This window comes from Acinonyx jubatus, chromosome B3 (assembly GCF_027475565.1).
Source record: "Acinonyx jubatus isolate Ajub_Pintada_27869175 chromosome B3, VMU_Ajub_asm_v1.0, whole genome shotgun sequence".
NCBI lineage: Eukaryota > Metazoa > Chordata > Mammalia > Carnivora > Felidae > Acinonyx > Acinonyx jubatus.
In genome coordinates, this window is record NC_069386.1 from 57,169,103 (window position 1) to 57,192,257 (window position 23,155).

The following is a 23,155-nucleotide window of genomic DNA, read 5'->3' on the forward strand; positions in this document are numbered from 1 at the left end:
TCTCATTCTCATCGTTTCTAGTATTCTGAGGTGAGGAAGGCCTACTAATGGGAAGACTGCCTTAAAGCCTATTTGTAAGTGAGTAGAATGTGAGTTAGTAAAATATAAATAACAAAGAGGAGAGTAAAACTTGATCAGTATAAAACAGCTGTAATAATTACAGTAATTTATATCTAATTACCATATGGTATAGTGATTATGAGGCATTACCCGGTCATGTAAAACATACACCAAGATCTTTGTGATTAGGGTACTAACTTCTGCTCATTCAAGCATGCTCCTATCTATAGTCATTTTAAAACCATTAGAGGTCATTTAGGTTGGCTTGGTCTTGGGTTTTTTGCTTCAGGGAATACAAGTTAAACAACAGGTGAATTTGTTACATTTGATTCTGGGAAGATCCATATAAGGATACTTCCAAAAAAAATAATTAATGCCATCTTTATTTATAAAGGAATTCTGGGAAAAACTCAAAGCACTTTGCAGATTTTAATCTAATTAATCCTCACAATAACCCTGGGAGGGAGTTTTTATACAATGGCCTTCATTGTTTAAAGCCACCAGTTCTAAGAGGTCACAAGAGTCACTTTGTCCGCAGTTGCTTCTCTGTCTTGGTTTAATTCATAAAGGTTATAATGTTCTCTGAAATAAGTCTACTGTAAGTATGAACTGAGTATTAGTGTTTTAATCATCTCCAATCAGTATGAGACAGATTAATCTCACCACTAAGAATTTCTTAGAAATTAAACATCAGTTTCAAGAAATACAAATGTTTTTTAGAGGGGAATTTAAAGTTATGAATGAACTATGATTAAAATATTTTTTCTTTCTTTCTTTTTTCTTTCTTTCTTTTTTTAATGTTTATTTATTTTGAGAGAGAGCACGAACTAGGGAGAGGCAGAGAGAGAGAGAGAAAGAAAATCCCAAGCAGGTTTGACACTGTGAGTGTCGAACCCAATGGAGGGCTCGATCCCATGAACCACAAGATCATGACCTGAGCCAAAATCCAGAGCAGATGCTTAACTGACTGAGGCACCCAGGTGCCCCAGATGGTATGGTTTTTAATAGCTCTCTCTAGTAAAGTAAGTAAGGGAATGTTTTCACATGCAAAATTTCATTGGATTCTTAACAGTGTTCCTGTGACAGAGGTAGGACAAATACTATTTTCCACTTTTACAGCCAAGAAAATGAGTTCAGCAACAGTATGGTGCTGGGGATCACTGTGAAAGGATGGCAAAATTAGAGGCTGAAGGAACTTCTTTTGTCTGTGATGGATTCCTAAAGCATGTCCAAAATCAGCGTTCCACCCTCACCTTCAAGCTGTTACCTCCAGACTCCAGGGCGGGTGTGCTTATGTCTTAAACCCATCCCAGCTCCTATTCCCTCTAATTTTAGCCAGATATGGTTAGAGAAATTCACAGGTACATTTCCTTTAAAAAGTAAGGAAAGACAAAGCAAAGGTATGAAAACAATGAACTTGATTGTTTTAGCTCACAGGTTGGTTTTCCTGACAGATACATGGGTGTGGCCCAGAGACCCTCTCCTTTATCTACTCACTGTCCAAGAAGGCAACTTGCCTGTCCTTGGGCAATTCTCTTACCTACTTTGCATCCTTCTCTTCCCCTGGAGGAGGGGTTAAACTGACTCTCCAGCCACTCTGTTAGCATAGCACTCCATAGAAAGAAGAAATTATTATACTCCCCATAGTTGTGTATCACATCACTAGCTCTTGTCCATTTGTATCTGATAGCTTTCAACCCCTCCTGAAAAAGATAAGAAGTCACATTCCAAATGCATCCTTTGGAAATCTCCTACAATCATCTATTCCAATGGAGAAAGGAATTCTCAGGTTGGGAATATGCAACGTGAGCCTGTCAAGTATGTGGCACCTTTCCCCATACCTCGATTTTTAAAAACTTTTCCACTTTTTCCTTTCTTTTCCAAGAAGGATTTCACAGGGTGATGTTGAAGTCTCAAGGTGCTGGGAAGTCTTTGATATATGGAACAGGGATGTCTCCCAGCACACCTGAAGGAGTCTAGGTGCTTTTCTGCACATCATTCCATTTGTGTGTGAAACTGAGAGGACAGTGCAGGCTAGTGTTTGAGAGCTTGAGCTCTGAAACCAAACTGATCTGGAATTGAACTCCTGCTCTGTTTTTTAGCTGCATGACTCCAGTCAATTTACTTCACTTCCCTGAGACTCCACGTCTTCATCTACTTAAAAAAATATGAGCTGTCATCGATTGAGCACTTACTGTGTGCTAGGAACTACATATGCTATGTTTTACATGCTTTACATGCATCATCTCATTGAATCCTCACCACAGCCTTGTGAAGTGGGTACTCTTATCATCCCCATTTTATATGTAAGAAAATTGAAGCACAGATTGGTTAGTTTTCCAGAGACGATATAACTAAATGGTGAAACCAGGATACAAATACGGTCAGACTTTAAGACCCATGCTTTGAATTCTTAACTTCCCCTCTAATGGAAATCAGGTCCCCTGCAGAGGTGCTTGGTGCATAAACAAGCCCCAAGTAAATGTTAGCTGTGGTATTATTTTCAGCATTGTCATTTGTCCCAAGAGATATCTGGGCCACAAAACAGGTTTTGAGGAAGGATATTTGGGGGCTATTCTTGTTGACTGCTGGAGTGTGTGTCTTGCAAATGTCAGACTTCTGGTATTACCTAAACAGTTTGTGTGTTAGGGGTTACCTGGGTAAGAAATAGGATAAATGGTTGGCAACTTTTTCTATTTGCCCATGCAAAAAAGTTCTTCAACTGGAAAGAAGTATTAAGTCTCTTATAAAAGAATGGCATGGTGAGCAATAGCTAGCTGAATTGCAGGCAGTACCCAGATTATAAATGGATTATTTTTCAAAAGTTCATTTGTCTGTTGTTATAAATTCTGAATACATAGAAATAAGGTTGCAAATTCCAAGAGTATTCACAGAAGTCTATTTATTTAGCCCATTTTAAAGTTCAGTGATAGAAATCATGCCACTAGCCCAAGGACAGGCCTAGGAACAAGGGCGCGCATGATAAAAGAATAAGAAAAGTGTCTCTCCTGGTACAGAGCAAAGTTGAGATTGAGTATATTCATTATCTATTGCTGTGTAACGAATTATCCCCAAACTTACCATACTAAAACAATAAACATTATTATCTCAGTCTCTGTGGGTCATCTGGGAGTGGCTTAGATGGGAGCTTCTGCTCAGGATCTCTCATGGGGTTTCAGTCAACATCTCCTGGGCTACAAACATCTGAAGGTTTAACTAGGGTGGAGGACCTGCTTCCAATAAGGCTCATTCACATCGCTGCTGGCAGGAGGTCTCCATTCTCATCACATGGGCCTTTCCTTGGGGCTGCTTGAGTTCCTCGTGACATGGTAACTCTGGCTTCTCCCAGTGCAAGTGATCCAAGAGAGAACAAGCAGGCAACTACAGTGCCTCTTATGACCTAGTCTTTTAAGTCATCTACTGTCACTTATGTCACATTCTATTCCTTGTAAGCCATTATGCTATTCAATAAGAGCAGCTCACATTCACTGGGAGGGAGATTAAGATCTACCTCTGGATGGGACAAGTATCTGAATTTGTGAACATACATTAAAATCACTATATAGTTTTTGTTATCCATCCATCACTCTGTCCAGATACCCAGCGATACAAAATAGTAAAAATAAATGGGGACGCAGAACTGCACCCCTTCCCAACAAAGCTTACTGTAAGTACCCAAAACAATCCATGCTCCTGCCTCAACTTTCCTTGAAAACATCTATCCCCTTTCCTTGGATGGAATCCTATTTGAAGAACTCATACTAAAGAGAGAGCAATCACACTCCTGACATCGTTGCTTTGTTCATTTATCTTTCTCACTAGCAGAATTTCAAGCAGTATAACAAATGAAAAACCACTAACCTACTCCCAAATTGGGTGGATTAAGATATTTGGGGTTAGGAAAGCACTACTCACTAAGCACTCTCCCTTCAGCTGATAATGAACTGAGGGCCCTGATTATTGAATAATTTCCTAGGCAAGACTTCCCTCCCGGGTCTTGGGAACCATGGCATCTCTGATCCAGGTTTCCTAACCTGACTCCCATGGCTGCAGCTCTGTGGGGATATGGTGGGCATTCAAAAGTGAAAGGATTGCTGGGGAGTTCAAAGGCAGTTGGTGCTCTTGCACCCAAGGCATGCAAGATTCGAAAGTGCATTCTAAATCTTCAGAGGAAAATGATGTTCCATGTGACTTTTATTGCAGATTTTGTAACTTGAAATTTGGCAATCCATGTAGACTACTATCCAAATATGACATCCATTAACACAGGATAAATAGAGGAGTTTGCACTACAAGTCAACTCTGAGTGGAAGCTAGGGGGTTGATCTATGAGTTCTCCTGACAGTGTTGCTGTTTTAAATCTTACTTGAGTCTTAAACCCATTTAGAACATGATGAAAGCTAGGGGACTTGACTCAAGAAAACCCATATAAGCCACAATATTTTGCACATGAATTTAAGGCTTCCAGAAGCCCCTAAAACCCATTCAAGGGCTCTGGATTAAGAATCTCTTAGACTTTCAAGGGAGAAGAGGAGTGGGGAGGCCTATTGCCATTCCATTCTGCTATTATTTTTTAAAGTTTATTTATTTGAGAAAGAGAGAGCGAGACAGAGGGACAGAGCATGAGTAGGAGGGGCAGAGAGAGGCAGACACAGAATCCAAAGCAGCTCCAGGCTCAGAGCTGTCAGCACAGAGCCCAACACGGGTCTGAAACTCCAAGCTCCTGACGTGAGCTGAAGTCAGGCTTAACCCACTGAGCCGCCCAGGCACCCCTCCATGTTACTATTAAAAGTTAAATCTTTAAAAAAAAAAATTTTTTTTAGATATTTATTTTTGAGAGAGAGAGAGAGAAAGAGCGCATGAGTGTGAGCAGGGGATGGGCAGAGACAGAGGGAGTCACAGAACCTGAAGCAGGCTCCAGGCTCAGCTGTCAGCACAGAGCCCTAAGCAGGGCTGGAACCCAGGAACCACGAGATCATCCGGGAGATCATGAGCTGAGCTGAAGTCAGACGCTTCACTGACTGAGCCCCAAAACTTAAATCTAAATCAGAAACTGCTTCTCAGAACTTCTTTTAAATTTGTGGTTGTTAACAGAACCAAAGGCCAAAACGAACACCCCTACTAGATTTTCTGCTTGGGTTTAGTCTATGTTATACGGAGGGAGAAGGGACACTAAGCGAACACACAGGATAACACATAATTGCTGAAAAGCAATAGCAAATATAAAGCAGGCCATAGAACTGCTGACCATAAGCTTCGCTTGCCCTCTCACCCGTGCAGCAAATTTTGTCAACTTGCCAGAGAAGCAGCAACTCGAAGAAAGCAAGCTGCTTAGTTTCTCACTTAACAAGAAAGCACAAATTCGTTTTCTGCCCAGGATCCGCAACCGAGATCCTGCCCCGAGATTCCTGAGGCCCTCTAGGGTGGAGCGACCTCCCGCAGCAACGCCCAGCCCCAGGCGGGCGGGACCGTTCGAATCTACCCACTCGGACCGCAGGCCCCGGCTCCATCCGCTAGCGCCTCTCCGCCTGGGGAGGCGACAGTGCGGCACCAGAGACTGGGGCTTCCCTGTGAGTGCCCCTCGGGCAGAGCCAGGCGCGCGGGGCTCCGCAGCCGAGACTGGGGCTACGGGCGGGAGGCGGAGGACTGGATGCGGCACGAGCCCCTGCCCCGCCCCTTTGCGGGCGCCGCAGCCCTGCGCCGCGGGCCTGCGTGGGCTCGTGCGGACCCCTCCTTCGCGCTCCTCGCCTGCGGCCGCTGCGGCGCACGCGCGCGGCCTCGCGCAGGGCGGGGAGAGGCGGCGGCCCCCGGCGGCCGGCCCCGAACCTGTCAGACTCGGGAAGCCGGCCTGGAGTTGCGGGCGCGGCAGGCGCGAGGACGGCCCCGCTCCCCGCCCAGCCCCGGGCCGAGCTGCTTGAGTCGGCCCCGCCGAGCCGGCCGGCCGGGGGCGGGGAGATGAGCTGCGGCCCCGCGGCAGCGCCCCAGGTAGATGCGCCGCCCCCTCGCGGAGCCCCGGAGCCTCCGGGCCGGCCTGGCGCCCCCCGCCGCCCCGGGCTTCGGAACTTGTGGGCAGTATTGGGGCGCCTTTAATTTATAGCGTGTTTCGTTTTCCACAGGATGGGGAGGGACGCGCGGCAGTGCCATCGGGAACTGGCTCTCCGGTGAAGTAGGAGCCGCCGGCCGGCCGCCTGCACCGAGCCATTCCGCGCCGCGGCCGCTCAGCCTCTGCCATGGCCGGATCCGGCGCGTGGAAGCGTCTCAAATCTCTGCTACGGAAGGATGATGCGCCGCTGTTTTTAAATGACACCAGCGCCTTTGACTTCTCGGACGAGGTGGGGGACGAGGGGCTTTCTCGGTTTAACAAACTTCGAGTTGTGGTGGCCGATGATGGTTCTGAAATCCCAGAAAGGCCTGTTAACGGGGCGCACCCGGCCCTCCAGGCCGACGATGATTCCTTACTGGACCAGGACTTGCCTTTGACCAACAGTCAGCTGAGTCTGAAGGTGGACGCCTGTGACAACTGCAGCAGACAGCGAGAGTTACTGAAGCAGAGAAAGGTGAAAACCAGGTTGACCATTGCTGCCGTTCTTTACTTGCTTTTCATGATTGGAGAACTTGTAGGTGAGTTGTGTGGCCAACTCACTTTCCATTTACCTTGTCCGGAGGGTTGTTGTCAAGCTTTAGCTACACAGGATTTGAGGTTTAAACGTTCTTTTCAGGAAGTTTGTTATTTATCAGTATACCGATCTGGTGATATGGAAAGGCCACACGGTTCCAAAGTGCAGATCAACCTAAGTACAACATAAACTTTCAGAGATAACTGACGTTTTCTTCCAGTTCTCCAAACACCGTGACATCTACTGTAAAGCTAAGGACATGAGCTTCATCGTGTATCATTTAACTTACTCTTTAAAAAAATTTTTTAAAAATAATAATGGCCAGGTTAATTTTTGCAACCTTTAAAAATAGTAAATGACCTAGAATAACTTAGAATCATAAAATTATGAAGGTATGAAGTGACCTTACTGAACACCTGCTTTACTTTCTTTTTCACACTTCAGGAATCTGAGCGCCCAAAAGAGGTTTAAATAAGTTGTGAGGACACTTAGCTGGTTAGTGAAAGAGCCACATCTACAGTCCCGGTCTCTATTTGTGTGTGTGTGTGTGTGTGTGTGTGTGTCTGCATTTGACTTCAGGGGTCTCTTCATACTCTTTCCTTTTGTATTTATAGCCAAGAGATTTTCAGAATTAGATACTACTAACCTTTAAAGTTTTTCATTATAGTGAGGATCTGAAAGGAAACAGACGGCTCCCCCAGGGTTTATGAACTTGGTTTTTTCACTTTTTAATTACTCAAGTAATACATTCTCACTATAAAATACATTCTTAGAGATTAATTTCACAGTCACATTAGTGTAATTGCTAACTTCTCTTAGTGACAGTTTACAAAGTGACATAAAAGCAAGGGTGTTATTCTGCCATGTTTCTTAACGAGGACCCATGATGAGAATAGAGGTGGCAGTCCAGATTAAGATGCTGGCTGGAGGTTGTATGTGGGAAAATTATATACATTTCCTACCTCATTTTATACCTCCTCCCCAGTCCTCACTTCAGCCATGCTGGCCTTCTTTGTCCCTATGGCTTACAAAGCTCTTTACTGTCCCTAAGGCCTTCAAACTAGCTGATCCCTCTACCTCAGTGGCTCTCAAACTTTTCTGATCTCACTATATAGTAAGAAATACACTTAACACTGTGCCCGGGTGGGCATGCATGCATACATATGTAGGCATGTATGTACACACACACACACACACACACACATATTATATAGCATATATATGTATAATTAAGACAAAAGGCTTATTTCTTGTGATGCATTCTAATATTTTTTCAGTTATCCCCCCAGCCCACTTAATTGATTTCATGTTCCACAAAATAGATCAGGGCTTGCAGTTTGAAAAACACTGCTTAACCTTGAGTGGCTTTTCCCAAATCTTCTCTTGACTGGTGTCTTGACATTCATATCTTACTCCAAAAGATACCTCTGAGAGACCTTTTCTGACTAAAGTAAACATCTCCTCTCTCCTGTTCTGTCCCCAACTTTAAAAGCCCAAAGCATGAGATTATCTTGTTTGTATATTCACTTGTTTAATAATCTCTCTTCTGCTGAAATGTAAGCTGCGTTCTCAGCACCTAAAACAATGACTGGCACAGAGTTGACACTCAATAAATTTGTGTTGAATTAATTTTTATTGTGTTAGAGAATTATAAATGCTTAAGCTATAAAGAAATTAAAAGGAGTTAAGCTGTAGCTGATAAGGCATGGCCTCAGCAGACTAAGATTCAATGACTTGCCCAAATTTACACAGCTAGAAAGTTGAGTCAGTCAGACTTAGTGATTCTTGAAGTTAATATTTAATATTTGAAGTTAAAGTCACATTAATCACAATTTTCCCCCTTAAAATTATTTTACCTAAGTAAAAATTAAGATAAAATTGTTCTCACATACTATTTTTAAAATCTGTTACTTGGTAAATGTGGTTTTGTGAAAGCCACAATAAGTATTTTCTTTCAAATATTTATTTTCAAATAGAAAAATCTTTTGTTAATACAGAAATGCTAATACTTAGGATAAGCATTAACAAATATTCAGAATATTAGAGTTAAATTGTATATAGTAGAGCATTTATTAAAGTGTATCAAAAACACTTAGAAATAACGTATCTTATATAGGAAGTATGGAATAATTTAAAAAATGAAGTAATTTAAAGATCTGAAAGAGAAGACTTGATTTTGAATCTTGGCATTGCACTAATTTGCTCTGAGACTTTAGACAGGTCTATTCTTCTTTCATTCAGCAAGTATTTTTTGAGTACTTAACTCTATGCCAAGCACCGTATTATGTATTGTGGTATGCAATGCAGACAAAACTATTATAATCGCTACTGTTTGAAGCACTTAGTCTAATATAGGGCACAGATATTAAATACATAAATAAATTTAAAATTCATATGGACGTAAGTGTTATGAAGAAAAAAAGTTAGGTAGTAAAAGACATTGTAACCAAGGGGACATAGTTTATGTATGAGCCAGGTATAATTAAACCAAAAAAAAAAGAATGGTAGGAGTTATCCAAGCAAAAGGAGTAGAGGAGTTTTCCAAGTGAAGAGAACAGCATGTACAAAGGTCCTAAAAGCCTCCAAAAAGAAGGCAAGTTTGGCTCGAATATAGTAAGAAAAAAGGAAAAGAGACAGGAGCGCCAGGTCAGGTTGGTTCTGATAGACCATGTTAAGAGTGCAGTTTTGTTTTGTTTTTTTAAGTTTATTCAATTTTGAGAGAAAGAGAGAGAGTGAACAGGGGAGGAGCAGAGAGAGGGAGACAGAATCAGAAGCAGGCTCCAGGCTCTGAGCTGTCAGCACAGAGCCCGATGCGGGGCTCGAACTCACGAGTCGCGAGATCATGACCGGAGCTGAAGTCAGCTTTACCGACTAAGCCACTCAGGTGCCCCAAGAGTGCAGTTTTTAATTATAAGTACAACGAAAAGCCAGTGGGGCCTTTTAAATGGAGAATGACATGATGGGATTTATCTTTTTAAAATACTATTGTGGCTCTTATGTGGAGATGGATTGGAGAGTGCAAGAATGGAAGCAAGTAAACTATTGCAGGGGTCCAGACAAGAAATGATTATGGCTTGGATTAGTGTGGATGGACTGGTTGAGAATCATTCTAGAGGTAACATTAACAAAACTTACTAATGGTTTAGATACGGGGATTAATGGGAGAGCAGCATCAGGAATGATTCTGAAGTTTCTCATTTAAGCATTCTGAGTGTAGGGAAATGTATGTCATTTATGAAGCACGGAGGAAATACAGAGCAGGATATAGGCATCGGCTCAAGGGTTGTTTCAGACATTTTAATTATCAATTGTATGTAAAATAGCCAAGTAAAGATGCCTAGTGGGCTGTTACATATGAGTCAGTAGTCCAGAAGAGAGGTCAAGTTAAGAGATACAGTGTGTAATGCCATCAGAATGTGAAAAACCACCTAGAAAACCCAGGTTTTGGGGAACTCCAACTTTGGAAGTCAGGCAGAAGACAAACTAGGTATTCGAGAATCTCAGAAAATAGAGTATTTCCAAGTGGAAATAAGTTGAAGCTGCTGAAAGGTCTAATAAGATGAGAACTAAAATATCCTTTGGATTTAGTAATGGTTATTGATTAACAACTGCATTTTTATTGGGAGTGAAAAAGCTTGAATGAATGAATGCAAACAGACTTCCAGATAAAGATAGCAAATGAACTCATGTATCTAAATGTACTTTCTCCTGAAGCCTCTCTTAAACTATAATAAAGGGAATTTTAAATACACACACACACAAAACCGTATATCCATCCATATGTGTATGTGTATGTATATCCACAAAGATTGGGTAAACTAGAGACAAGATAAATTTGGGAAACTAGAGATGGGTGAAAGAAGTAACTGACTTAATAGACCCTAGGAAGCCAGCTCCTAAGCAAGCAGTTGGGGACAGCCAAGAAGCAACCTAATTCATCAGAATTCATCAGAAATACCTAGAGAATTTACTTGTAAGTTTGTTTATTTATGTATGTATATAGAGAGAGCACGAGTTGAGGAGAGGCAGAGAGAGAAAGAGAGACAGAATTCCAAGCAGGCTCTACGCGGACAGCGTGGAACCTGATGCAGGGCCCATAAGATCATGACCTGAACTGAAATCAAGAATTGGACGCTTAACCAACTGAGCCACCCAGGTGCCCCACACCTAGAGAATTTATTAAATAAAACACAAATTGCCGGGGGAGAGTTTCTAATTTCGTAGGTCTGGGATAGGGCCTGAGAATTTGCTTTTCTATCAAGTTCCCAGGGGATGCTGATACTGCTGATCTAGGGACCATACTGAGAACTAACTACTGCACTTCAGAAGCCTCAGTAGGCCCAGAATTGTTTGCACCAGATACCCCTAGGAGTGTGGGTAAAGAGGAAGACTAAGGAAGCTAGTTAAACCCTGTTTAAGAGCCAGTCGGGTATAATAATATAATTCCTATCCAGAGAAATAGATTATTTATCAACAAGAATAGGCTAGGGCAGCTGGGTGGCTCTGTTGGTTGAGCGTCTGACTTCTGATCAGGTTACAATCTCACAATCATGTGTTTGAGCCCCACATCAGGCTCTTCTGCTGTCAGCACAGAGCCCACTTGCGATCCTAACTACCCCCCTCTCCCTACCCCTACCCCACTTTCGCTGTCTCTCAAAACAAACTTAAAAAAAAAAAGATTAGAAAAAAGAATGAGCTGTTGTAAAAAAGAAAATCAGGGTAAAGAGCTTTTCAACAATAAAAACAAAATTTTTAAACTTCATAAAAGTTAGAAGAGAAGATGAATTAAGGTAATCTCTTAGAGAGTAGAGCAAAAAGATAAGAGAAAAAACATAAGAAAATTAGTGTGTCAATCCAAACTCCAAGTAATAGGAGTTTGAGGAATAGAGAAAGCAGAAGAAAAGAAATTACGAACAATATAGTTTAAGAAATTTCTCCAGAACTGAAGGGTGTACATTTCCAGATTAAAACAGTCAACAAAAACCCAGCAAGTTGGGTGAAAATAAACCCACACCAAGGCGTATCATTGTGAAATTTCAGAATACGGGGAACACTTTGTTATCTGTTGCCTCAGGCAGCTGCAGTGTTGAACAATTCCCTGTGATTGTTTTTGACAAACCTTCCTTAGGGTTTGCATAGGGCAGATCCCCAAGTCAAGTCCAGTGAAAACAGCCTTGCTAGTATGGCCTTCCAGGGAACTACCAGACAGATCCAATAATGCTAGTTCTTTGGGATTGGGCTTTTTAGGAGCTCTAACCCCATTTGATACCTTGCAGTGGCTGCCAGACTGATATTTTCACTGTGCTTATTGGTTTTCAGGGCTACCACAGAGCTGGAGAGAGGGAGATGGGTCCAAGGCGAATTAGAATGCCACAGAGCTCACTGTTCTTATCAAGATTCAGTCATTTTCCTTGAATTAATACTTCCTGTGTCAGCCTTTGGTTAATTTCCAGGGTTCTGAAAAAGCTGATTTGGACCATTTTTGCACATATTCTCCCAGCTTTTGTGGAGATTATTTTCAGAGGTCCTTAGTTTGCTAGTTTTGCTGATCATTATCAACACGTGGCTCTTTAAATATGTTAACTAAAATTAAATAAATTCAACTCCTCAGTTGCACTAGCCATATTTCAAATGCTCAAAAGTTACATGTGACTAGTGTCTACTCTACTGGACAGCATACATAGAATATTTTCATCATCTCAGAAAGTTAATGGACAATACAACTTTGAGGTATTATTTTTATTTTATAAAGAAACTGAGGCTCAAAAGTATTAACTAACTGGCTGAGAGTTTCAGAGAGTCTAAAATCTCATATTATTAACTACCAAGTTATACTTTCTCTTAGTGATTTTAGCTTTTTAATGTCAAGGGAATACATAAAAACTGGTATTTGTATAGAGCACACTGAAGTAAATGGATGTGATTTCAAGATCGCCAGCTTGTGTCCTGCTGCTCTTGGCTGTGCACACTCATCCCAGAAAGAGAGGGAACAGTGGCTCAGCACACTTATGTGTCATAATACCCTGACCATGAAGTTCATTGTAACAGTGATTCTCAGAGGTACCAAGACTAGAAACGTCGATGTCACCTTGGGAACATGTTAAAAACAGAGATTCTCAAGCCTCATCCAGCTCTATTGAATTAGAAATTCTGGGAGTGGGGCAAGCAATCTGCAGTTTAACAAATCTTCCAGGTGATTCTGATACACAAAAGTTTGAATGCTTGGCATAAAAAAGCTTATTTAATGAATGGTGCTAGGAAAATTGATTCACCATAATAGAACAACATACATATATGTATACACACACATACACATCTATGAAATGAATTTTACATGCTACATATACATATAATGGCTGGAAAATCAGTGTTAAAAATTGTACTCTAAATACCATGTTTAATCCTTCTGAAACATTGCTGTCTATAACCAAGGGAATCAGTTAAGGTACTAATTAGTTAATGTACTCATGTACATTAAAAAAATGTCTTCCATTTAATTTTGTGTTCAAACCCTCACAACAAGTGAGTATCTACCTTTACCTTTTTTGTAATATTTACATATTGTGGTTATTAATTTCAGTGTCTAATAGGATTAGTAGTTTGAGTAAAAGCTGCAGTGCTAAACCACAAAAATTTCTGTGTGTTAGCCTCCAATTTAGTGGTACTTAATTTTTTAAGGTCATTGACTCCTCCGAGAATCTGTTCTTAGAAATGAAAATTTTCTTTTTTTTAATTGTTTTTAATGTTTATTTATTTTTGAGAGAGCGAGCAAGCAGGAAAGGGGCAAAGAGAGAAGGAGAAACGGAATCCGAAGCAGGCCCCAGGCTCTGAGCTGTCAGCAGAGTCGGATGGGGGGCTGGAACTCATAACTGTGAGATCATGACCTGAGCTGAACTCAGACTTAACCAACTGAGCCATCCAGGCGCCCCATGAAAGGGATGTTTTCATCACAAAAATATATGCATATTCAGTGTTCTGTATAAAATTTCAGAGTACCTTGATTTAATTGTGATTGGATAAATATTTAATTGAAAGTTGATGTTTTGTAGGATGTTACATATTTTTGGTTTGATTGCTTATGTTTATTATTTTAACTAACGTATTCCTTCTCTCTCACCCTTACTCCAAGGTGGATACATTGCAAATAGCCTAGCAGTCATGACAGATGCACTTCATATGTTAACTGACCTAAGTGCTATCATACTGACCCTGCTTGCTTTGTGGCTGTCCTCAAAATCTCCAACCAAAAGATTCACCTTTGGATTTCATCGCTTAGGTAGGTAATTGGAGTTTCTTTTGGTTTATCAAGTTTTATAGTAAAACCACAATGAACTATAACTAACCTTTGATTAACTGAAATCTTTCTGGTGATAACCTATTTGAAAAAAGCAAATGACAACAGATGAACAAGATTTATTCAGATACATATATTCCAGGGTACATTCAGCCTAGTCAGCTAAACTGCTTACACATGTAAAATTATATGGTAATCATTAATCTTTAAGTGTTGTTCCCTATTTCCTGAAGATGTTATCAGAAAAAAAGTTTACCTTCATTTTATTCAACCAGGCAAAACTACATGGGTTTGTTAATGTGTATTAACTTTTTTCTTTCACTTCAGGTGTTCCAACCAAAGCTACTGTAGCCCAGATCTTAAGCAGTAGTGTCATAGGTATAACATATACTGTGTGGCTGACCTTCACTGCTGCCACTGTATCAATATAATTCTGTAAGTGCTGACAAAGATTCTTTGCTTGACCAAAGTTTAGTCAGTCTCCTGAACCTTCTCCCAAGCCCATCTGTGCACTTCCTTATAAAATCTTATTTTAGCAAAAACCCTTCTAAGCCAATTTAACAGCACCCCCACTCTTAATGTCTGATGGATTATCCCCTAGGCGATGTCTCATTGCACTGGCTTGTGTCTAGCGAGTATTCTGTTATGTCCGTTTAGCCAGAGTCCCCATACTCCTGATGTTTCCCCTTAGTAATTTTCCATCCACTGACTCCCACCTTGCTCCATGGCTGTAAATTCCCCCTTGCTTATTCAGTATTCAGCGTTGAGCCCAATCTCTTCCCCCACTGCAGAGTTCTGTTACAGTGGTCATGTAACCTATCTTGGTAGCTTCCTCTCCCTGAATAAAGTCTTCTTTACCATGTGTTGACAAGTGTCATTAAAATTTTTTTCTTTCACTGTACACATATTTTTATTTTACTATTTTGAGCAAATAAGAATTGAGTTAAAATCATACATTGTTATCCATACAACTCTTTCCTGTGTTACTGTGTTTTTAGATTTTTTACTTATTTTTAAAATATGTATAAGGCAGTTACTTGAACTAATATGTGAAATGCCATATATTCAGATGTCATTTGCTTAGAACCCAAAAACTGACATTTAGGTGGCTTCAGCAAAACCTATCTTAAAGAACCAGAATTAACAACTTGTAGTTTAATTTTGTAGAGACACTGACACTCTAATATATCAGTATATCTGCTGTCACTGACACTGCTAATACATCAATCAGTTCTTCCCCTTCTTGGTTACTTTTTAGCGTAATCTTAACTAAGCTCTAGGTCTTCTAAAATTTAGTCCCTGGGCCTTCTGTGTAAAACTTGACATTGTGCCTTAAAGGCTATATATTTCAAGGAGCTATCCTGATTATCAGATTGGGAAATTATTTGGCATCCCTACCCCTTAGCTGCTTGCTGTACAGGAGAGCTGATGCCCTGAGTGAGGTGTTTCTGTTGTTTGTTAAGCCACTGCATAGCGTACATTGGGATGTGTTCCTAAAACACACCCCACTGTTTACCAACATACTATACGCTCATTTGTTACCTGATTGCCTTGGGCCTTTTAAACAACTTCAAGATTATTTTCAAACTTTAATTTCTTGTGATTTAAACGCCTTCAATTTAAGATCTGACACTCAAACACAGCATCATGGAATGGGGGTTTTTACCTTCCACTACTATTTGGAAGAGTGCATTTCATTTTGTCCTGTGGCTCCTAACCTTTTAGGTTATAGAGCATTTGGAATGCTAATGAAAATAGTGGAGTTCTCCCCCAGAAACCTGCAATAACAGAATATAGAAAGTCCCACATATAATAAGAACCCATAATCATGAAAATTCTGTTAGATATCAAAGTAGTACTTAGTGTTTCTCTAGGTAGTCACTTTGTTTCATCATAGATAACAAGCACTATGAAAACATGAGAGAAAACAGAACTCGCTGTTCTATTTATCTCTGCAAGTTTCTGTGGAGAGTTGAATCTTCCTTTTTCCTTAAAAGTACAAAGTTCACACTTGTGGCCTAGATATCAGCATTTGACTCCTGTCTCTCCTGAGAGTTCCTTGAAATAAAAACAACAAAGAGAAGCAAGGGATTGGGTCACCAATAAGCAAGAAATTTCTGGAAGTTGGAAGATAGATGGGAGTGGGTTGGAGGAAGAAACAGGGAAGCTGTAGCCTAGAGTACACTGAGCCAGGAGCTGGATCAGCCCAGCAGATCTCCAAAGAAGAGCCAGGGACAGAGATGAGTAGGAGGGAGAACTGGGGCTGAAAATAAGCACAATTAATTGAATGGCTATAAATGGGAAACTGTTGCACAACCTTGTGCCTATGCTAAAAGCCCCTGACTTGGGCACTTTAAATTGTTGAAATGGTGAATTTTGTCTGAAGTTTTTAAAAATCATCTAAAAAAAAAAAGAGTTGTTAAAATCTAGGTAGATGAGTATTTCCCAAAGGTACAGAGGGACTCAAATCTTCACTAGAAGGGCCTTTTGGGATCTTCATTCTCTTCTTTGCATTCCAAAATTTTACGAGGCTATATCTAGATATAGAACTTACTTCACTTATTCTGCTCTTTGGGGGAGGATTAAAAAGACAAGGATATGTAGAATTGAATAAGGCTATAAAACAAAGCAGTGGCTGTCCTGTGTTCCACAAAATATATTGCTTCATGAGTAATCTCTTCACGTTCTGTAGGAGAACGTATGTTTGTATTGGACACTTTTAAGTAGTGTGCCTCCTGTGTCTTAGGGATTCAGGTCCTAAAAAAAACGCTGCAGAAGGAATCCCCTTCTGGTGTGTTAACTGTCGTTGAATTTTGTTTTGATGCAGGGTAGGGGGAGGGGGTAAGACAGGAGTTGGTTTTTTCTTTGTTGATCTGTCTTATAAATATGTAAAGTTTATGTGTTGCAAGAATAAACAATTAATTTCTAATACAAAGGATTTCCTCATAGAAGCCTTGTTTTCATTCTGTCCCCTCCATCCCTTCCTCTAATCCCACTCCTTATTAGTAATGATTTTTTTTTTAATTTTTTTTTTAACGTTTACTTATTTTTGAGACAGGGAGAGACAGACCATGAACGGGGGAGGGGCAGAGAGAGAGGGAGACACAGAGTCCAAAGCAGGCTCCAGGCTCTGAGCCATCAGCCCAGAGCCCGACGCGGGGCTCGAACTAACGGACCGTGAGATGGTGACCTGAGCTGAAGTCGGACGCTTAACCGACTGAGCCACCCAGGCGCCCCATTAATGATTTTAAATTTGTTTCTGACCTATCCTTCCAGCATCTCCTTTTGAAAGTACAAGAGAATATATACATATACCTCACCACCTTACTTTATGTGTTTTTCATACATGTTCATATCCTGTTACCTGTCACCCTTTCTTATGCAAAAGGCAGCATACTGTGTACCCTGTTCTAGACCTAGAGGTGGGTACCTGTGAACGATAGTCAGATATTAGTAGTACCATTCCTTAAATATATTTCCTTTTTGTTTGCTCATCACGCTTTATGTATGCCTAATAGCATTTATCACATTTTTATAGCTGTTTTTTATGAAACCATATCTCCTAGACCATGAATGAAGTAGGAATGGAAACGTAATATTAAACTCTGTAAGTGCAGTGTAAGAGATTATTAATTGTTGCATAGTCAGGCTGAGTAAATAAGGACATGAAAACTGTGAAACAGATTATTTAGTATAGCTCATGAACCTCAAATCATTGTGTTTGGGGTGCATTAAGCCAGTTTCCAAACTAGGAATAGGGATATTTTTGAAATTTGGGGACTAATATATTTGGGACTTGAAAACATTTATCTGTAATTCTGAAACTGTGGTCATGTTCACAAACTACACTATAAAAATTTATATGATCCCTAACATAACTGAGTACTGACTTCTAGATCCCTTTGACGTAGTAAGAAATTAGTCAAAAGAGTGTTTCTTCTTGGTGTCAGTCAGGGGCAGCCCTATTTGTTTTTTACCACTTTTAGAGTTTTGTGAATAAGTTGTCTTTGGTTCAGATCAGAGATCTGCAGTTTTACTAGCTATTAAGACCTTTTGGAGAGTGATTTAATCTAAGTACAAATTTGTGTGTGTGTGTGTGTTTTTTTTCTGTAAAACAGGAATGATAATACTTCCACTGCAGAATTGTAAAAAATACGTTAAGGTGGTAAGGTATAAGTACCTACCTAACCTGCTACCTGGCACAGAGTAAATTCCCAATAAAAGTTAGTTCCAATCTTCTTTTCCTTCTCTCTTCTCCCTGCCCACACTTACCCACACTTTTCATATCTTTGAAAATGGTCCACGCCCCTAAATTGCCTGCCTTCCCTCCCTGCTAATTGGAATTCTTCTCTTTGTGTAACTGTCTAAGCTAGGTAGGAGAAAAGAAAGGTGATTCATCCTGATGATTAAGCAACAGTTTAAAATTTTTTTTAATCTTTTATTTATTTTTGAGAGAGAGACAGTGTGAGTGGGGGAGGAAGAGAGAGAGAGAGAGAGGAACACAGAATCCAAATCAGGCTCAAGGCTCGAACTGTCAGCACAGAGCCTGACATGGGGCTCGAACCCATGAACCATGAGATCATGACCTGAGCGAACTTGGATGCTTAACCAACAGAGCCACCCAGGCGCCCCTAAACAACAGTTTTTAAAGATGCACTATTTAACTCAGGTCTTTTGTAGCACTTTTGGCAATATAAAATTTATTTTAGCAAAAATCATTGAGTGAAGGTGAGAGAAAAGTGGTTTTAGTTTGAGGAGAAAAACAAGTGGCCGTCCCAGGAGTCAGTTCCATTCTGGTGATACATTCCTTTCCTTCATGTGAACTCAGAGATTGTGTAAAATCATTCAGGTTTTTCTGTTTTTCTTTTTTTTTTCTTTTATTACATTACAGTGGCAATTCTTTTGTGGGAAAAGGGAGAGTTGGCTAGGAACAATGCATTATATGAGCTATTTTTAAATGCTTGGATTTATTTGACTGTGGGTATGTCCTCTTTTTCTGGAAGTTAAAAACCTTAGAACTTAATGAAACATACTATAGGAGAAATCCCACAAATCCTTAGGAGGAATAGCACTATCTGCCAGACAAGGGGAAATGCTGTTCTAAAGAAAACTGTGAAAACCCTTGCTTGCTTTCTACTTTTATCCTTCTCTATGGATTATGAGCATAATTGACTCTTATTTATGGCTTTTCTGTCACTTCTTGGGCTGAAGAAGCTGCATGGCTTAAAGATAGAGATAATATGCAAGGACTATAGTAAGCAGAGTTGTCTGTATTTGAAATAAAAAAAGCAAGATTTACATTTTGGCAATGCGAATCATCAGCCTAGGTTAATGGCAAAGTGACAGTGTAGGAGTGTAGCAGTGTGTGGTTCCACTCAGCAAAGACCTTGGCAGATCTGGCTAGATGATGGTTGTCCTAAGGTAGGTATATAGTTGTAATGTTAATTCTGTGTAGTTTGTTATTTTATTCCCTGATGCTAAAGGAGCAGAAAGTTTTCAGCTAAAAAATCTCTTCCCCCATACATGCAGCAAAAAAAACATCATCTCTTCTCCTTAGTGATTCATTTTAACAGCTTCCTCCCACCCCTGACAAGAATTATGCCTATTAATTATTCACATCTTAGAATTAATTCATATCACCTGAACATCTGGAAAAGAATAGGTGTGTCCTAGAATGGGAGTTTTTACTAAGGCTGAAGGAAGCCATGAGTGAGGTGGTCAATGTTGGACAGCCAAACGTCAGTTTGACAGTGCTGGGTACCTTGGGTGTGGGGTAGAGGGAGTGGTGAGAAGGCAGGAAATGGAAGAGAATTGAGAATAGCAGTTGAAAGGATCCAAAGATGAACTTTGCAGTTTAGCTTGGTGTTCTGGTGGCAACAGTGGGCCACTGAAAAATGCCTTAGCCTGAATGCAGTAGGGCTGTCTGAGATTAAGTTGAAATTCAAATACACGTTGGGAAATTTTAGCCAAATCCAGCACAACCTACTGATTTTCCTTCTGTTTCCTTCCTATCTTTTGTTGGAAGAAGGTAGTAGCATAAAAGGAAATACAAGAGACAATGTGTCTCCATTCTCCTTCCCTGTTCGTTTTTGTAAACCTCTGAAACCTGTCTTGAGATGTTTGATATAATTTTTTGAGGCAATAGAAAGACAAACATTATATAATTTGAAGGAAATCTATTCATTATTGGCATCATAGCATTAGAAAAGTTAGCAGTTATGATAGGCCAGTACATCTGGCCACATCATGGAAAACAAGGTATGCTTGGGTTGAGTTTGGTTTACATAGTTGAAGCAGATTGTTAATCATTCACTGAATCGATGCTCAACAGGTTAATTGAATGAATAGTAGTATACCTTGGGGAGACCAGCAGTAAATATATACACAAATACAATATAATTATAAATTATGTTAAATGCTATGAAGTAGGGGCACCTGGGTGGCTCAATTGATTAACTGTCCGACTTCAGCTCTGGTCATGATCTCACAGCTTGTGGGTTCGAGCCCCACGTCGGGCTCTGTGCTGACGGCTCAGAGCCTGGAACCTGTTTCAGATTGTGTGGGTGTTTCTCTCTCCCTGCCCCTCCCGTGCTCATGCTGTGTCTGTCTCTCTCAAAAATGAATAAACATTAAAAAAAAATTTAAATGCTATGGAGCAAACGAATATGGTACTATGATGGAGAATAACTGGAGGACAGAGAAGGAAGGACTCAGTGTTTTTCATATGAACCTTGAAAACCTCTAGTTTTGGCAATTTATAGATGTGTTAAAATATGCATTTTTCACACTTTATAGTACTGTCAAAACTTGATAATCATCTGTGTTTTCTCTCATTTGATTTTTTTTTTCTTACCATTTATTAGCCATTCAAACCAAAACTGTTTATTCTCTGTGTGTGAAATTCAGGGTATATTTTAAAAGACCTAAGTGATGTAATAATAACATGTATTCACTCACCTTCCTCTTCCAGTGCTACATTTCAGTCAGGTGGAGTGAGTTAATTATTTGTGTGTAAAGTAGCAAAATATGTTAGAACTACTATAATAATAGGTTTTCTAGAATTTCCATAAAAATCGTTCAGGAGTTTTTAATTTATGATACATTTCCATTTAGTCAAGTTTACCTAAAGTTACCGGGGTAGTAACTTTCACAGAAATCTGGGGTTTTGTTTTTGTTTATTTTTATTAAAAAAAATTTTTTTAATGTTTATTTATTTCTGAGAGAGAGAGAGAGAGAGAGAGAGAGAGAGACAGCATGAGCAGGGGAGGGGCAGAGAGAGGGAGGGAGACACAGAATCCGAAGCAGGCTCCAGGCTCTCAGCTGTCAGCACAGAGCTTGACGTGGGGCTTGAACTCACGAACCATGAGATCATGACCTGAGCTAAAGTCGGAGGCTTAACCTGAGCCACCCAGGCGCCCCAGAAATCTGGGGTTTCAATTGTGAAAGTTCCTGGGTCTCCCTTCAAAGATGAAAAATCCGTATGTTATGTACTCTTTTTTTTTGTTGAAAACCTTTATTGTATGTTATGTGACCAGAGACTAACCCAGAGCAAGAATGAGAGGAGTAGAGCAAGTCATAATGTGGTTGTTGATGGAAAGCTTCCCTCTCTCTTAATTGTTGGGGGGCAAAAATCTTGCCTATGTTTATCTGCATTCCATCATGTTAAAGATACTATGGGGAAAAAATCTTAAACGCTCATTCCTCCCATTCTTGATATTTCACCAAAATCTCATTTATTCATAGTGAAAGAGCTTTTATCAAAAGAAATGATCATAGTAGTACTATTAGGATTTTTAGCTATATACTATCATCTGTGCCTTATACTTCTCAGTTATAAATCTCAGCCCTAAAAATCTATTTCAGGTTTTCTTTTTCTCCTTTTGCAGTTATCGGTATCCTGTCTAGAAGACATTTTGACAGGTGATTAGAATAAAAAATAACAGATGAGGGGCGCCTGGGTGGCTCAGTCGGTTAAGCGTCCGACTTCTGCTCAGGTCATGATCTCACAGCTTGTGGGTTCGAGCCCCGCGTTGGGCTCTGTGCTGACAGATCGGAGCCTGGAGTCTGCTTCGGATTCTGTGTCTCCCTCTCTCTCTGACCCTCCCCGTTCATGCTCTGTCTCTCTGTCTCAAAACTAAATAAACATTAAAAAAAAAAATTAAAAATAACAGATGGATGTCTTTGCTTTTCACCAAGGGAACTAGACATGAGGCCATTCCTTACTGATTACTGGAAAAGAGATATTGATACCAGGATCCTAATATGTTATTTTGGAAAGTTCTAGGAATCAGCTGGATTCCATTACTCTTAACTGTGGGCAAGCATTGGGATCCCTTTTATGCTACTCACATGGGTGAAAACTGGTATGGAGAGCTGCGTGTTCCGTGGCAGGAACCCTAGTGGGCCTTCTAAGTATAGGAATCCTCCCTACCAAAAATCTGGTCATGCTTTAGTTTGACTTTCACTTCATTTATTTATTTATTTTTCAGTGTTTATTTTTGAGAGTGGGGGGAGAGGCAGAGAGAGAGAGGGAGGGAGGGAGGGAGACACAGAATCCGAAGCAGTCTCCAGGCTCTGAGCTGTCAACCCATACACCAAAGCAGGGCTCGAACTCACAAACTGTGAGATCATGACCTGGGCCGAAGTGGATGTTTAACTGACTGAGCCACCCAGGCGCCCCTCACTTTATTTTTTTTTAAGTTTATTTATTTATTTTGAGAGAAAGTGCAAGTGTGAGCAGGGGAGGGGCAGAGAGGAGGGAGAGAGAACCCCAAGCAGGTTCTGTGCTGTCAGTGCAGAGCCAGAGGGACATGGGGCTCAGTCTCACCAACCATGAGATCATGACCTGAGCTGAAATCAGGAGTTGGATGCGCAACTGAATGAGCTACTCAGGTGCCTCCATTTTACTTTATTTTCAATGTGTTTTTGCCTTATCTGAAAGTTCACAGTAAGGTAATTTTAAGTGTTTAGGAAAATGATCACTGGGAGGTGGGGTTGCCAGATTTAGCATGTGTTATGTGCATACACACATTCTTTCAAGACACCCAGTATGTCTGAAAAATTGCATGGGACATACTTATACTAAAAAATTATTTGTTGTTTATCTGAAATGCTAATTTAACTAGACATTCAGTGTTTTTTATCTGGCATACCTACTAGTGTAACTGTATCGTTTACCATCCAA

At 40.4% G+C, this 23,155-nt stretch overlaps 2 protein-coding genes across 5 annotated transcripts in view; one reads left to right on the plus strand and one right to left on the minus strand.

Moving 5' to 3' along the window:
- Nucleotides 1–23,155, minus strand: part of BLOC1S6 (biogenesis of lysosomal organelles complex 1 subunit 6) — a 127,652-nt gene that overhangs the window by 76,400 nt on the left and 28,097 nt on the right. The window lies entirely within an intron of this gene.
- Nucleotides 5,500–23,155, plus strand: part of SLC30A4 (solute carrier family 30 member 4) — a 30,164-nt gene continuing 12,508 nt past the window's right edge. The window contains exons 1-4 of one of the 4 annotated variants that reach the window (XM_027067174.2): nucleotides 5,749–6,045; nucleotides 6,177–6,681; nucleotides 13,807–13,953; nucleotides 14,299–15,216. In XM_027067174.2, the coding sequence (XP_026922975.1) occupies nucleotides 6,291–6,681; nucleotides 13,807–13,953; nucleotides 14,299–14,402 (642 nt within the window). In that variant the 5' untranslated portion in view covers nucleotides 5,749–6,045; nucleotides 6,177–6,290 and the 3' untranslated portion in view covers nucleotides 14,403–15,216. Of the gene's footprint in view, nucleotides 5,631–5,748; nucleotides 6,046–6,176; nucleotides 6,682–13,806; nucleotides 13,954–14,298; nucleotides 15,217–23,155 lie in introns of those variants that run through there. The other 3 variants (XM_027067170.2, XM_027067172.2, XM_027067169.2) reach the window with 3 other exon arrangements.